This window comes from Typopeltis vanoorti, chromosome 9 (assembly GCF_054136105.1).
Source record: "Typopeltis vanoorti isolate ZY-2024b chromosome 9, IOZ_Tvanoo_1.0, whole genome shotgun sequence".
Taxonomy (NCBI): Eukaryota; Metazoa; Arthropoda; class Arachnida; order Uropygi; family Thelyphonidae; genus Typopeltis; species Typopeltis vanoorti.
This window is the reverse complement of record NC_143557.1, coordinates 42,788,528-42,805,505: the sequence shown is the minus strand read 5'-3', so window position 1 is coordinate 42,805,505 and position 16,978 is coordinate 42,788,528. Positions and strand designations below refer to the sequence as shown.

The 16,978-nt window shown below is 33.7% G+C and overlaps 1 protein-coding gene across 4 annotated transcripts in view; it reads right to left on the bottom strand.

Moving 5' to 3' along the window:
* LOC150103008 (CCR4-NOT transcription complex subunit 3-like) overlaps positions 1–16,978 on the bottom strand; it is a 447,199-nt gene that overhangs the window by 146,642 nt on the left and 283,579 nt on the right. For all 4 annotated transcript variants that reach the window (XM_090398514.1, XM_090398516.1, XM_090398518.1 and 1 more), the window contains exon 12: positions 6,474–6,582. In XM_090398514.1, coding sequence (XP_090254640.1) covers positions 6,474–6,582 — 109 coding nt within the window. The remainder of the gene's footprint in view (positions 1–6,473; positions 6,583–16,978) is intronic.

Below are 16,978 nucleotides of genomic sequence, written 5' to 3'. Positions count from 1 at the left end.
GACCTGACATGATTTTGTCTTCTTTGTCTCTTTAATGCCAATTATGTCCATGTGGTACTTTTCCAATTTTTCTGCAAGTTTGATTTCCTTTCTATTAATACTCCTTGTATTGGTGGTTCCTGTTTTCAGTTCTTCTGATGTTAGATTTATTCTTCTTCTTCTAGATGTTTAGTTGGAGTTTGGTCCAGTACCTGACTTTCCACTGTTCATCCTGGTTCCCTGACAAAAACAGTGGGACCTTGTTTAACTGGGCGATGCCCCAGCCGATATGAAATCTCATCATGTTGTTGTACGATCATATGCATTTGTGGCTTAAGCAATAGAGAGTAAAATTTGGTTGGCTGTCACAAATTGGCAGCTCATCCTTGTTTGTTCAGTACCCAGTGAATACCTACTAACAGGATATTCCTCCCATTTACTAAAGTAATTTTGTGAGTGTTGTTGACTAGTTGATTTCCATAAGGAAATTAATAGAAACAGTTTCTTGACTGTTTTGAGAGATCCTACCAGTCCTCTTTTGAATAAAGTAAGGCTTATTTTTCCTATTGTTTTTTTACATGTTACATGGATGATGAGAAACGCTAGTACATTTATGCTAGTTTGCATGCCTTGTGTTTTTCCTCCTGTAATCAAGTGAGGCATCTACTATATCAGTACTTAGCTGGGATATTACAAGGGTCCCTGACAAATATGAGGATGAAGAATTCATGCTCAATAAGTTTTTTTTTCTCCCCCATCTCTAGAGCTCCCTATCCACCACAAAGTCATGCATGGACACCCACTATCTGGAGCAATAAATACACTAGGCAGTAGAATACCAGGATTACTCCAGACACTATACCAGCACCACAGAAAGCACTGGACCCCATCCCCAGAAAATGGGATAGGAGACCCTACAACACTATTGACCCCTGAAGTCAAGTCCACTAGCTGATTTGATTCTGGTCAGACCATCCAGGAACACCCATTTTGCTGAAGCAGAGGACAAAGTAGTACAAAAGACTATCCGAATGTCCGTGGATTGCAATGCACAGCAAACAGGATCTCCTGTTTGCTGTACAATGATGGTGGTCTGGGAGACAGGACAGTAAAAATAGACTCAGGAAAAGTAGATAAAAAAATATGAGAAAAGAAAAAGGGGAAGAATTAAAATGACCAGTAAGATTAAGATCACTGGGAGATCCCTTACACCAAGAACATGTGCCCCGTGGGAAGAGGTGAAGTTTAGAGGTCATATTGCTACATAAGATTTCATGGTTATTGAAGAACACACTAACCATTCCTCTTTATAAGGCCACATTTGGATTAATGTGCTCAGGTCTGATCATCTACTTTTCTGGTGGTGAAGTGGTGGGGAAGATTTAGTGAGAAAGATGGTGTGGTTTGTGGAATGATCCACATGATGACAGATTACAAGTTTATGGGTTGAAAAAGTTGTTGATAGCGATATCAACCAACGCTGGAAGTTGAGTAAGGCATGGTTAACAAAAGTGTAAATACTAGATTTTTCACTTGAAGAAAGGTGAATAAGTTGAATAGGTTGCCAGAGTCTTGTTGTAATGTTCAGTCTATTAGTGAGTTCAAGGAGAGTTACGAGTGATATTGTGTGAACGGTCAGGATGTCCTGCAATGAGTCTTTAGACTTCATGGAGGTACCAGTGTGGCAATAATAACAATTTGCCAGAACAAAATGAGGAAGAAGTATGAGATAAGAGATGCTTTTAAGTATTAAGTTTCTTCTTAATACTTAAAACTTCTTATAGATAAGAAAATAAAACAGCCTAATATTTTAAAAATTCTTCCAAGTATCAGCAGTATGATGTATAATATGGAGGAGTCCTACCTTTTAACATGATTAGCATTCATTTATTTTGGACACAACTACTGGGTTAAGAATAATAATAACATGGTGGCATTTCAACCTTCAAATTTAGGTCATAATCTGGAGTACACACACACACACAAATATATTTATATATATAGAGAAAAACAAGTTACATTACAATTGAAATAATATACAAAAGGAACACATTTGGTTAATCATTATTATACTGACCTAACTACGAGCATAAAAAAACTTAAATCCTGTTTTACATGGCCAGAGAATAATTCACATTAACCTTCATGATACAGCAAAAGTAGTGGCCGAATCAGTATTCAAAATAATTTTTTTTTTTTTATTTTTATTTTTTTTTTTATTAATATGTTATGGCTAAGATCCTGGAATACTACAGTCCTAATTATGACTTGTCATAACAAAAGGCTATGTGAGTCGAATAAGTGCCACCCATATTCTTGAGATTTTAAGACCATCACTATTCTTGAGATTAAAATTGTTAATTAGAATTTCACAAGTTATTTTAAATTTGAGCTCATACCAGGATTAGGTGTGATATAAAGAATGGGTACCTTTACAATCAATTCTGTATAGATTATACAGGGCATAATCAGAAAGGCCAAATTTACCACAGTCATTAACTTTAATATGATGTTTTTTTTTTTGAGTGGATAGGAAAATTGTCGAGTTTCACCTATATAAGCTACATTACAGGTGCACTGAATACAGTACAATACGGATAGGTCAGAGGGGAAAGGGAATCCTTGAAGGAGTTCTTTAATTTTTCATGGGATTTAATGGGTAGTATTCTGTCTATTTTATTTGACATTCCTGTAACATATAAAATGGCAACAGTTTTATTTTAATCAAATTTATTTTTAGGTGCAGTTTTGTGAAGAATTTTGCTGTAGCGTTTTATAGGAAATTGCTAATAACTTTAACTTATTGTTTAGAATAAAATGGTTGATCAAAATTTAGCAGGCTTACTTAAATTTGTCTTCACACCAAGTTTTTGTACCATGTAAGGAACAGGTTCATTTCCAATCCAATTAACTTGCTGTAGGGTGTTAAGAGCAAGATCAGAGAGGCCTGATTAACCAAAATTTTTAAATTCTGTTCTGTTTCTTTTTAACAGATTGGATTTGTGTGTTCAGTTTCACCAATATAAGGTAAATTACAGGTGCAATGGTATACCTTAGAGTGGCTGTTGGAGAAGGGGGATACTTGGAGGAGTTGGTATATGTTTTTTAATTTTATAGGTGGTTTAAAAGTAGCATTAAGGTTGCAATGGTGTCGCATTCCTTTTATCTAATATCCCTTTAATGTATGGAATAGGTAAGCTTTCAGTGTTATCTATATTATCTATTTCCATTATTTTTATTTATTTTTTTTTAATTTTATTAAATGAATCAGTCTCTGACAACAACACTTATCCACTTTTGAACTCATCATCATCAAATTCCTGATATGTACCCTCAGGGGATGTACAGGATAATTATGACAGTACTACATGAAAAAGTTACACCATTACTAACATCCGATCAACAATTTTCCTTCGAATTAATCTGTTATCTGTTAAGGTTCCAATATTATCGTATGTTATATTTCTGTCATATCATTTTCCAGATTTGTGAACTACAATCCAAATAACAGGATCAAAAAGAAAAGTGTTACTTTAAGTTAAGGGAATAATAAATCCCTCATTATTTTAAAGCCGGATACGAAACTCGGAGATCAAAATCTAAGAGTTTCATGCTGAAGAACTATCGGCAAGTCCAAGCGTAAGTCAACACCTGGTAGTACAACACTAGGGCAACTCAGAGCAAGCTCCCTCATTATCCTTTAATTAATATTTCTCATAATGTAAAACGCAGCTCCTAGGAGATGTATTACTGTTTTACATTATGAGGAGAGGTCACTACCCAGACCGGTTTCGACCTTTATTGAGGTCTCATCAATGAGTAGGTAGACCTGGATAATACCAAGGTTTAAGTGAAACTTACATACCTTTACTATACAAATTGCCAGAAAGGTGTACCCATATATTATTACTACGATAAAGAGCCAAGAGGCTATTTTTTCCCCGCAGCGGAGGCATTAAGGATAGTGAGGGATCTTGCTTCACCTTTGCTCTGTGTTGCCCTAGTGTTGTACTACCAGGTGTTGACTTACGCTTGGACTCGCCGATAGTTCTTCGGCATGAAACTCTTAGATTTTGATCTCCGAGTTTCGTATCCGGTTTTAAAATAATGAGGATTTTATTATCCTCTTAATTTAATGTACGCCGCCAGAAAAAAATAGCCTCTTGGCTCTTTATCGTAGAAAAGTGTTACATTACCTAAGTCTGTTAATTGTTATCTGTTGGATACTGTTAAAAAGCTATTACCACATTATGCACACTTTCCTAGAATTTATTTTATTCCTCAAGTACAAAAACATAACTTTCCTCTGTGGTTGATACAAGGCAGAGATAGCCCTAATTATCACCTAGCCAAGAAATTGGTATCAATACTCATATTTGGTAGATCATTCCCCCCTCCTATATAAAACACACAAAAAACACTTCATAAACAAAATTAAAAACATAATGTTTGGCAAAGATGATTTACTAGCTCATTGTGACATTACTGCCAATTTTCACAAAATGGCAAGAACGTCAAAATATCTGAACTGGAATTTCTTCGGACATGCCAATCAGTGACACAATTCTTCTCTTGCAGAACAAATTTCCCTCTGATATTATGGCTTTCTTAACTCATGTATTACTGAGTTGAGGGTGTTTTGTACAACAAAATAACCCCCCCCTCCCAAAAAAGGCACAGCCATGTGCTCACCACTGTCCCCCCCCCCCTACCACCACCACCACATGCACGCACACATCCCCAAACTGCTGAATGTTATATAGAAGCTTGTGCTCTATATTCCTTTACTTTAAAACCTATTATCTGGCTTAGATACGTTGATGATGTTCTGGCCACAAGGCTGCTGAACTTGAAATACTTTCCTCAGCTGCCTGAACAAACAACACAAATTTATATTTGTGTAGTTTGCATAGAATTTAATATTGAAATTGAAAACCAAAACTTTAATTGAAAACCAAAACAATATCTTGTCTTAACATACTTGTCACATCTTCCCTCAAACAGCCTATCCTTCACTGTCTACAAGCCCACATATACTGGCCAATACATACATACTAACTCTTACCTCTACCTTTCATAAAAACTTAGTCATCAACACCCTCAAAATAACAATTTGTTCTAATGAACAAGCTCTTAAACAATTATTAGCAATATATTTATAAATAATCATTACAACCAAAATACCATCAATAAAATTCTTCACAAAACTGCAGCTTAAAATGGAAATAATCTAGGCTACAGTAAAACCATAGCTCTTCCCTATTCCATTAAAGAGATATTGGATCAAATAAATATAACACTTGCCTTGCATCAACCTTAAAGCTACTTTTAAACCACTTATAAAATTAAAAAGCATATTCAACTCCTCTGGGAACTTCCCCACCCCACTCTGGAATACTAAATCCACTGCACCCAGAACTTATCTTATATTGGTGAAACTGGACATGCAATTACCAATTCATAAAAAACATCAAATGTAACAATTTTGGTAAATCAGGCATATCTGATCACTCTTTTAACACCCTATACCAAATTGATTGGAAAGGAACCTGTTGCTTTTATCATACAAAAAACTTGGAAGCTTGCAAAATTTTGATAAACCATCCTAATCTAAACAATTATTTATGGTGACATAAAAATCTCAAGAATATGGATAGCCCCCACGTAACTTCTGTTTCATGTTCTCCAGCAAACCTTCACTTTAGGATTCTAAGCAACAATTGCAACCCTTATTTCACAGACTGGCCACCATCAATACAGTTTTTGTTTGAATTTATCTGCAAATATTCTACAACCCAACTTTTTTTAATTTATCTGTCAGTAACCTCCAGCCGAACAAAATAACAGGACTCTAGCTATGATTTTGTTTTTTTCCTCTTTTCACCACAGGTCAAGTCAGCAGTGTTAATGGCTTGTTAACATCATCTGAGTATACTCCAGATGATGTTATTGATATATGAAGGTGAAAGATATGACCTTGATACGAAAGTTAAAATATCAGGTGATTATGTTGATTTATATTAAACTAAAGTTGTTACTCTGACATGATGAATTTATATTATAATGAATGCCTGATCACCTCCATGATTTTATCAAAATGAAAGAATAACACATGCACATAAAAATTAAGAATGCAGATATGAAATCTCGAGTTGCAGATGAGTAGAATAATCTAATTATAATTGCCGTTCTGTTGAGATTTATTCTAACTCATGATTCCATATACTCACTCTTTGTTAATCCTTCTGCCATGTATTTCGTATCAATACTTTGGCAAAAATTCAATTAATAAAAAGTTCATTTTTTTTTTTTAACATAAGAACACTGAATTTATGATATCAACTCATATCACAAAAAATTTCCTTTTACTTCCACATCTTTCTTGCAAATCAAATAATTAAATCTATAGAACTTTAGCTAACGTGCTTAAAGAAAATCAGACACTTTGGACAAACTAGCGTGTGTCTATGCTAATATTATACAAGATAAAATACCTTTATCAGCAGGAATGATTTGAGGTGACAGGCGAAGATGACTTTCTAAACCGGCATTCAATACTGCTTGTTGAGCCATGGTTTTTAATGAAGACATAGACTCCTCTGACTGAAATAAAAACATTATTTGAATAATTATGTCCAGTAAAATATTAAAAATTTATTCTCATCATACATAGGTAAATGTATACATACACACACAGTGACCAAATTTTTATCTTGTGATTTACAAATATCCTTTATTTAATTTATCTTCACATGTTCACCTGACTGAATTTCCTAGTCTATATATAACAAATGAAATACAGGAATTTCCACATGCTGTATGTAAACATACATATGCATTTTTCATGAAGTTGTAGTATTAATTTGTCTGAGATGAGTCCAATCTAGTGAGTGAGTGATGTACTGTATCACTTCATAATTAAGATTGTTGGTGGAGGAAAAAAATCCTTTGGGTAAATCCTTCAGGAACAGAAACTCTACCATCTCTAAAACAAGACAAAAATGTCTATAAAATAGCCTAATAACATTCCTCTTATCACATATAGTGTGTAAGGAAATGAACCTCAGGCAAGTGAATGTAGTGAAACCACACAGTTACACACATCAACGATTAATATGTACTCATATACAATAAGTAGAGCCTAACAGACATACAAGTGTACTATATAAAAAAAAATAAAAAAATGAGGAAATAACATAAGACAGAGGAAAAGCTTCTATTTTCCCAGAGCTAACAAATAAAGAATAAATGGAATAGAAAAAGAGGACTACGAAACTGTAATAAAGATATAGAAAAGATTAAAAAAAAAAAAAACAGTTACCAGAAATGATTAAATTCCAAGACAGCAAAAGCAGAAATAGATTACAAAAAATTGCAATTGCAACACAAGGTAAGGAAAATACATAGAGAGAGAGACAGAGAGAGATGGAACAATTTTGTAACAGAATTAGTAAAGACTATATCTAAGCCACAACCAAAAACCGATAAAATAATAAAATACACGAACAAAGAAATAAAGAAAATGTAACAACACAAACAACAGATTTATAAAATAAAAATGTGCAATTTTCAAAAATCTCTGGACTGATTATAATAAAGAAGTAAAATTTAAAAAACAACAACAAAGAATGACTTAACAGAAAATATTACAATGTCAGAAACAAAAAATAAAATAAATAAGAGAGGGAAAAAAAATTTTAAAAAAAAATGTACAAAAATGCAAGACTTCTGAAATTCTTTAACACAGTCTAGATTTCTAGAGAAACACCAAACTCTTGTAAAAAAAGCAATGGCTATTCCATTTTTTTAAAAAAAGGAAATAAAGATGAATGCAATGACTATAGAGGAATTAGTCAGTCTGCTACACGCAGGGTACAAAATATATGCATGAACAATAAAAAGAAGCTAAACAGTATTGCAGAGGACATATTACTAGAAGAACAAAATGGATTTCAAAAACACCAATCGTGAATAGACCAATTTTAATTCTAAAATTATTAATCGAAAAGAAAAGAGAATTTCAAAAAGAAACGTGGCCTTCATTGATTATGAAAAAAGCCTTTGATAAAATTAAGAGACAAAAGTTGTTTAAAATAATAATCAATCTAACTATATCAAACCAGCTATTACAGTCTATACGAGAAATATACCTCTAAATCAAAAAATTAGAATAATCAAAGAAAATGTGTTGAATGATTTGCAATTCTAATTTATTGCATAGAAAATAATTATTACTAAATATGAATTAGCATCACGTAAATCTACATACATTGTAGATTATATAACCATGTAAACATAAAAAGTAAATGATAAGAAACCTGTTATTTGAAAACATTCACAAAATCAGAATAATTTTTAACATGGTTCAAAATATTAGAATATTCCAATATTTTTCTGGTTGGTTTGGAGGAGAGTAGAGAAATAGCACATATTTTAGTAGCGGTGGGACTGATTCGTGTATGAGGAATCATTTGCAAATGGATTCCAGTTAATCAATTGCTAAACATGGGTCAAATGAGTGACATATCAGAATCTAAGAAGTTTTCGTATGGTTTCTCTACACAAACAAGACCAAACTCAACAGTTTATAGCTAAGGGATTGAAATGTTCTTAAGCAATCATGAGTAGAGTATTAAGACAGTATTCTAATAAATGGGGTTTTCAAAATAATAGCTGCAATGGTGGCTGAAAGGTAATAACTACATTAAGAGATGGAAGGAGATTGAAGAATATAGTAAAGAAAAACAAGTATTTTCACAGGGGATTGAAAGAACTAGATGTGAATGTGTTTAAATCTATGACGTTGAGACAACTTCATAAATTGGGTTTTAATCATGTGTACCTAAGACGAAACCATTTATGACTTCCAAGCAAAAGTCAGCTAGAGTGCAATGGTGTAAGCAGAGACCTGTTGTGGGTTCAAGAAGACTGGAAAAAAGGTACATTTTAATGATGAAAGTAAGTTTTGTGTGTCCCATGGTCATCAAGGGATACGTTTTTTGCATCTTAAGCAAGAAGCATTTGATAAAGAATGCATGAAACTTTCGGTGAAATTTGCAACCTCTGCCATGGGCTTGTATGACCACAGAAGATCCAGATAAACTGTGCACTGTGTATGAAAGAGTCAATTCCAAAGTGTAGCATGAAATTCTCAAGCACTTTATGTTACTGGCATCGGACGATTTATGTGATGGTGATTTCCTTTTTCAGCAAGATTCAGCTTCTTGTCACACTTCCAAGACCCTACTAGATAGCTCAAAGAAAGGCAAATCAGGCTAATTCCTTGGCCAGCAAACTCACCAGATTTAAACACCATTGAGAATTTGTGGGAAATTATGAAGAAACATCTTCAAGAACTTGCTCCAACAGACAGAAATGAACTTGATTGTAGTCTGCTGACCATATGGGCATGTTCTGATAAAAAGAAAAAAAAAAGAAAGACTGTGAACCACTAGTAAAAATATGACCAATCATTTACAAATGGTCATAAAAGCTAAGGGGAATATAACAAAGTACTAATCATCATGTTGTTTCCCTTTGACTGTAATTTTCGCGCATTTATTTTCACATTATTCTAATATTTTGATGTAAAAAATTATTCTAATTCTTTGAATGTTTTCAAATAACATAAACACATTTTTCTGTGTTTACATGGTTATATAATCTACAAAGTAGATTTAGATAGTGCTAATTCATATTTGGTAATAATTATTTTATTATTACTGAGAGGAGACCTCCACATAGCCTTTAAAGGAATGCGGAGAACCGAACAGGGCTTTCTGACCTAATGTCCAATCCTCACATTCTCGTGGTGCACCCTGTTGAGTATCTACTTTGATACTGAACGAACGAGGATGGGCTGGCAATTTGGGATTTAGCTGACCAAATTGTATTCTTATTGGTTAAACCAAAATAAAAAATGATGGTACAACATGACAAAATTTCATGCCGGCTGGGGCGTCGCCCGGTTAAACAAGGCCCCCGTTGTTTTCGCCAGGGAAACAGGGCGAACAGCGAAAAGTCAGCTACTGGAACAAATCTGAAAACAAACCCCAACTCAACCTCACCAGAGTTAAAGATCGGTACTATCAACGTAAGAAGCCGAAATGGCAAAGAAATGGAGCTAGCTGAGGAATTAGATAAGTACCAGATCGACATAATAGGGGTGACTGAAACAAAAAAGACCAAAACTAGTGAGATCTTTCTGAGCAATAAATACAAAATGTTATATTCAGGCAATGACAATCAAGGAAAAGAAGGAGTAGCCATAGTATTCAACACAAAATATGAGGCTAATCTTCTTGAATGGCAGTCAGTCTCAAGTAGAGTAATGTGGGCAAATATGAGAATGGGGAACTGGACAATGAGACTTATTTGTGCCTATGGTCCCACAGAAGGTTCTACTAAGGTAGAAGTGGAGGAATTTTTTGACGCTTTAGAAAAAGCAACTGACACAATGAAAAAGGAAAAGTTGGTCCTTGTTGGGGATCTAAATAGCAGAGTAGGAAATGATTGTGAGACATACAAAAATATTTTGGGAAAATTTGGAGAAAAGAGCAAAGCTAATAATAATGACAAATATCTGTTGGATTTCTGCTCAGGAGGTTATTACTAACACCATGTTCCAACATAAAAATGTGCACAAATTCACATGGAGAGAAGAGGCTAGGAATAAGAAAAGTCTCATTGACTATGTTATTGTTGATAGTGATGTTTTCTCCCTGGTGCAGGACACCAGAGTGTACATAAAATTGAATTTCATATTGAAAAGAATAACATGTAAGAATGTTTTAAAGCAAATAAAAGTTGAGCAGCTATCAGATGTGAACTGTAGACTAAAATACAGAAAGATTATTGAAAAGAAAATGAAAGAGTTTGAGAACAGGAATCAAGCCTTGGAGATTCAGTGGCAAACTCTGAAGAAAACATTGATTGATTCTGCCAGAGAGGCATGTGGTGAGGTTGTGTGCAAGGATAAAAAAATCAGAACTCCCTGGTGGACACAGGAAGTTAAAGAGGAAGTGAAGGAAAGGAGGAAGAAAGCATATCAAAAGTTCCTGGCAAATAAGTCAGCTTTTACTCTTACAGAATACAGAGACAAATGTAAGAAAGCTAAACAGTGTGTAAAACAAGCTAAACAAAAGTCATGGGAGGATTTTGGCAAGAATATAGAAAATAAATATCAAGAAGGTGGCAAAATATTCTGGAGGTTGTTGAAGAAGCTTAGGAATGGAGGAAAGAGTGCTGTAAAAGGAGTTAGAGATGATAAAGGTGACATGAAAACAGGAGAAAAAGATATCCTTGAAGTATGGAGTAATTACTTTGAAAAACTGCTAAATGAAACAAGCAGTGATAACAGCACAGTGGTAAAAAACACTGACCAGGCATGCAGTCAAGAATACATATGCATACTTGAAGTAGAAAAAGCCATCAAAGGCTTGAAATGTGGAAAGGCAGCAGGAGTAGATGATATTCGACCAGAAATGCTGAAGTATGGTGGTATAAAAGTCTTACAGTGGCTGCACTGCATAGTTCAGAAATCCTGGACAGAGGGACGAATTCCGGATGATTGGAGTAGAGCTCTCATAGTACCCATATATAAAAAGGGAAATAAAACTGAATATGAGAATTACAGTGGTATCTCCCTACTGAGTGTTCATGGCAAGATCTATGCAAGTATACTTGAGAAACGGTTGAGAAGAATTGTGGAAGAAAAGCTTGGTGAAGAACAAGTTGGATTCAGGCCAAATAGAGGCTGTCAGGATCAGATCTTCACTTTACGACAAATAGTCGAGAAAGCCTGGGAATATAACAAAGATCTGTATTTAAGTTTTGTCGATTTGGAAAAGGCATATGACAAGGTGCCAAGAGAGAAGCTATTCAATACGCTGCAGTTATATGGTGTCAATGGGCATTACATCAAGCAATACTTAGTCTTTGAGTTGTAAGTCAGCAGTTAGAATTGAAGGAAGTACAGGAAGATGGTTTAATGTTAAATCTGGTGTGAGACAAGGATGTACATTATCCCCTCTGTTATTCATTATCTATATGGATCACATTATGAAGGAAAGTGGTATTAAACATGATATCAAAATTGGAGATGTTAATGTCAGCTCTTTGCTTTATGCGGATGATGTTATACTTCTAAATAAATCCGCTACAAGTCTGCAAGATTCTCTGATTGAATTGATTAGCTGTTGTAATAGATATGGTATGAAGGTCAGCAATAAAAAGACAAAGACAATGAAAATAGGCAGAATCATTGAAAATGTCAACTGTGTTGTGAATGGAGAACCTGTGGAACAAGTAAAATATTTCAGTTACTTAGGCACAATTTTTAGTGAAGATTGTAAATTAAATATGGAAATAGACAACAGAATCAGCAAAGCTGGTATCGTGAGAAGTCAATTGAATAAATTCATATGGAGTAAGAGAGAAATTAGTCGGAACACTAAATTAGCTGTATACAAGACAGTGTTCAAACCAGTTTTAACTTATGGATCTGAGAGCTGGGTCAGAAGAAAAACACTTGACCAAAGACTAGAGACCACAGATATGAGAGTCCTGAGAAAGATTCGAGGCGTGAACAGATGGCATCAATGGAAACATCATATTAAAAATGAGGATATTAGGAAAGAACTTGACATTGTCAGCATCCAGGAATGCGTTAGCAGAGCTAATCTCAGGTGGTATGGTCACTTAAATAGAATGGGAGAGGAAAGATTAGCAAAACAAGTGTTCTCTGCCATGTTGGCAGGAAAACGACCCAGAAGAAGAAGACCAAGATATAGGTGGATTGATACGGTACAAAGTGCCTTAGACGATAGAAATATAAGATCTGATAATGTTGGAGTCTTGACAAGTAACAGACTGATTTGGAGGAAAATTGTAGATAGGAAGTTAGTAATGATGTAATTTTTTCATGTAGTACTGTCATATCCTGTACACCCCTTAAGGGTACATGGCAGGAATTTGATGATGATGATGATGTAATGATTTAATAATTTTTTAAAATTTAATTTTAATCATGTAACTATGAAATCAAGGAAGTGCAACTGTAATAGTTATTCCCATTCTCAAGAAAATGACTACATATTCATGTAATGTTTAGTCAAGAAATCATGACAAAGAAAAGGATTTAAGTTGCAGTTCTGGAAAAGACATATGATGCAGTTCTAAGAAGAAAACTATTCAAATCCTTACAATTACTGTGATGTAAATAAAACATTATTAAAAATAAACAGTCTACAATTAAGTGTCAGCTGTTAGAAAGGAAGGATGCAAAGGAAGATGGTATATGATGTAAATTAAAATCTGGTGTATAACAAAAATGTTTAAAAGTGGTCTTGTATATTGAATCAAAATTAGATGTTAATCTCATCTGTTTATATTATGCAGATATTATATCTCTATTCAAATCCAGAGCAAGTCTTCAAGATTTAACTAAACTGAATAACTGCTGAAACAAATCTGGTATCAAAATCAGTAATAAAATTATTAAAATTATGAAAACATGAGAAAAATGGTTAGCTGAGTGGATGGCATCTCTACTCTGCACAAGCCATGGGGGGGGGGGGGGGGGGGTTGAGGTCTGCAATAGATTGGATGTACGTAAATGTCTTTAGGTGTAATATGAATTGCACTACCCAAGCAGCTTGAAAAAGTTCCATGTTGGCTCTTTATATGTTTCTGGAATATTTAACCCTTAGTATAATCAATGTTCTACTTTATAAGAGGTTAACTACCATTTGTCCATGAAATTGACATTTAAGGAAGGGGGGGACTCAGTAACAACTCACAGAAAAAAAAATACAGAAATAGGCAATAAAATAAAGCAAAGGGATGGTCAGAAGCAAAATGAATATATTTATATGGGAATAAGAGAGAAATTAGACAAAACACTAAACTAGCAGTATACAGGACAATGTGTAAACCAATTCCAACTTACTGATTTGAGAATTGAATAATAAAACCGTTATCAAAGGCTAGAGATATGACTATTTTTTAAAATATTTTCTTACGTCCCATAGATATATGGGACGTGAGAAACGTTTGAGTAAAAAGATAGTATATCAGTAGCAGAATCATATTAAAAACAAAATATTCAAAAGGAACATGACAATTAATTAAGCATAATACAGATTTTACTTTTATTATTATTATTAGCACCGAATTTTCATCCCACATCAATGTCATCTTCAGTATGACTTTCAAATTAAATTAAAAAATAATTATGGAAAATGTAGCATAAATAGATAATTTCAGTCCATTGCTTCTGTTGAAATTCGGATAATGCAACAAGGTTTCACAACTCTGTTTTTATGCAAGTGCCCCAAGATTATTAATTACGTTTATGGAGAATCTTAATTTTCTTTCAAAGGATTCAATGTCTGGTGGAGAGAAGTTCCAAATGTTCTGGTTTGTGGAATTTAATGCAGTATAAATGTTAGTCATGATGCATGGCCACCAATCTACCTGTTTGGCCAAAGGTGGAAGTTTATCTTTTGCAAAGCCTAGAAAAGTAGAAATCTTACTGATAGGGTGGAAGGACACTGCAGACCAACTGAAGTAGTTTGTTGAAAACTGTTAATCATATTAACATACTTTTGTAAATCTGTAAGAGAACCATGATAAATTCAAGATGTGTAGAAGTGGAAAATATTCTATTTAGTATCTGTTATTTAAATCATTCTATGAAGTAGTTAACTAATGTAGGAGAAAGAGGACTATCTATCGATGTACCCTCAATTTGTTGGTCAAGTTATCTGCTAGAAAGCCTTCCTTGCTTGGAAATCAAGTGTTTTATCTACAGGAGCATTTGTGAGAAAGACACAGTATCCAAACTAAAAATTACTTAAGTAAAATACATATATTTAATTAGTTATTACAGCTTACATTTCAATTCATCCAGTTATGTCATAATTAGCATTCAGAATGTATGAGCAGAGCTAATCTAAAATGGTATGGTCACTTAAAATGGGAGAGGAAAGGAAAAATACATTTCCTCTAGTAAGGAAAAATACGTTTTCTTTTTTTTCTTACTGTCCTTAATAAGAAAAAAAAGACACAGAAGAAAACATTTTGACGGATTGATAAAGTTAGAAGTTTCTTAAAAGACTGAAATATAAGACCATCTGAAAATGTTGGAGATCCAATAAATGAGCTTAATTTAGAATAAAATTATTAATAGGAAGCTAGTGATAATGTACACTTAATTACATAGTACTGCCATATACCCTAATACACCTCTTGAGGGGATATGTTATCAGGAATTCATGATGAGTTTGTAGTTTAAGTTATTTTTCATTCCTTAGCATAAATATTCACAAAAAAAATATATAATCAAATTCCTTTCAAGGTTAACAATAACATTTCTTGAGGTTGTTTTGTTTGTTTGTTATATTTATAATGGCACATTATAGCAGTGTATCAAATTTTAGATTTATTTATTTTTGTCGACTGTTAGCTAGGTTCTCTGAAATAATTTAATTCACGGTTCAACAGAACAAGTTTCTTTTCCTCCTCCTTCATCCCTGCAACTGCTGCACTGTGGAACAGTCTCCCCCCCCCCCTCCCCCGCTGCGTTTCCCAAGAAATAAATACAATTTACAGTCATTTAAATCAAATATAAATAAGTTTCTCCTTTCCCAACCCACTACCCATACAAGGTACTAATGTACTATAGGTTGATCAACCAACCTCTTGTGTATGGACAGAACATAAAAAAAAAAAAAACGTTCAGTAATCATGAGCCTAGGTTAATTTATATTTCACTTATTTTTTTTTAACTTCAACATCAATATTACATATATTTTGAATGAATAAATGCTCTGATCTGTTAATGCATTCACTGATCATACTTTAGTGTAATCTGCAGAATGGATTGTAAAAGCATACAACTTCTGTAATTTTGAACTATTCGGAAAATCTCCAATACAATTCCTAAAATTGCCTGTGAATGTTGATTTGTTATTTATTCCTTTCCAGATATGTTGGCCTAACCTATTTACATTAACTAATAAATGTCTCTAACCTCTTTTTTTTTTTTTTTTTTTTTTTTTTTTTTTTTTTTTTTTTTTTTTTGTTCCTTATTTTCTACTTAATGTTGTTTTCGTTATGGTTAGAAGGCCAACATGACTGTTTAGACCAGTTTCAAAGAAATCTCAAACATGGTGTTCTAAACAGCAAAAAATGTAGCTGTATATATAATTGGTAGGAAAAATAATTTGTAGGCTACAAATTATTTTACTTATGATACTTTAGTATAGACTGTTTTTCCATCATAAAATCAGTCTAGTAATTGTTTGTCATATGAATCTATCCCCAAAACATTGAGGTATTGAATCAGTACAGCTATGTCAGATTGTGCTATTATCAGTGTTTAATATCTGTTTCGTTTCCTTTAATTACAATGTTTTCTGATTAGTAATTTGCTTAGTTTGCATTTTGGCCTATATGGACAGAAAATGGCTGAAAAGAAGAAGAATGCCACCAGCCATTCTGAATTTTATAAATTTCCTTTCTTTAATACTGATTTTCTTTTAGTCCAAAAACGATGACTATCATTTTAAAACCAAGTTATCTACCCACAACATATTTCCAACTCCAGCTGCAATGATCCATTTGCTATCACAAGTGATGTGGCACATATTGCTCATATGTCTAAGAGAAGATAATGCAAACCACTTTCTAAATTCAATCGATCTCTTTCATATGAATGATTCATCCAAGTATCATTGCCAACCTGGATGGCCATGTGGTTAGCATACCCACTCTCCAACCAACAGGCTGCAGGTTCAAATCCTGCTCTGGTGCTGGATGTTTGTTATTGTTTCTAGGTGGGAGATGAATTTCATCACCTTTTGCGAGACCACCGTCCCGCTTATTGGAGGCCTGAAGTGGCTTGAAAAAGTTGAATAACTGTAAAAACTGACTAGAATAGTTACAAATAAAATAGTATCTAACGTGCGTGAAACATGTATCGTTCCTCAGCAATAGC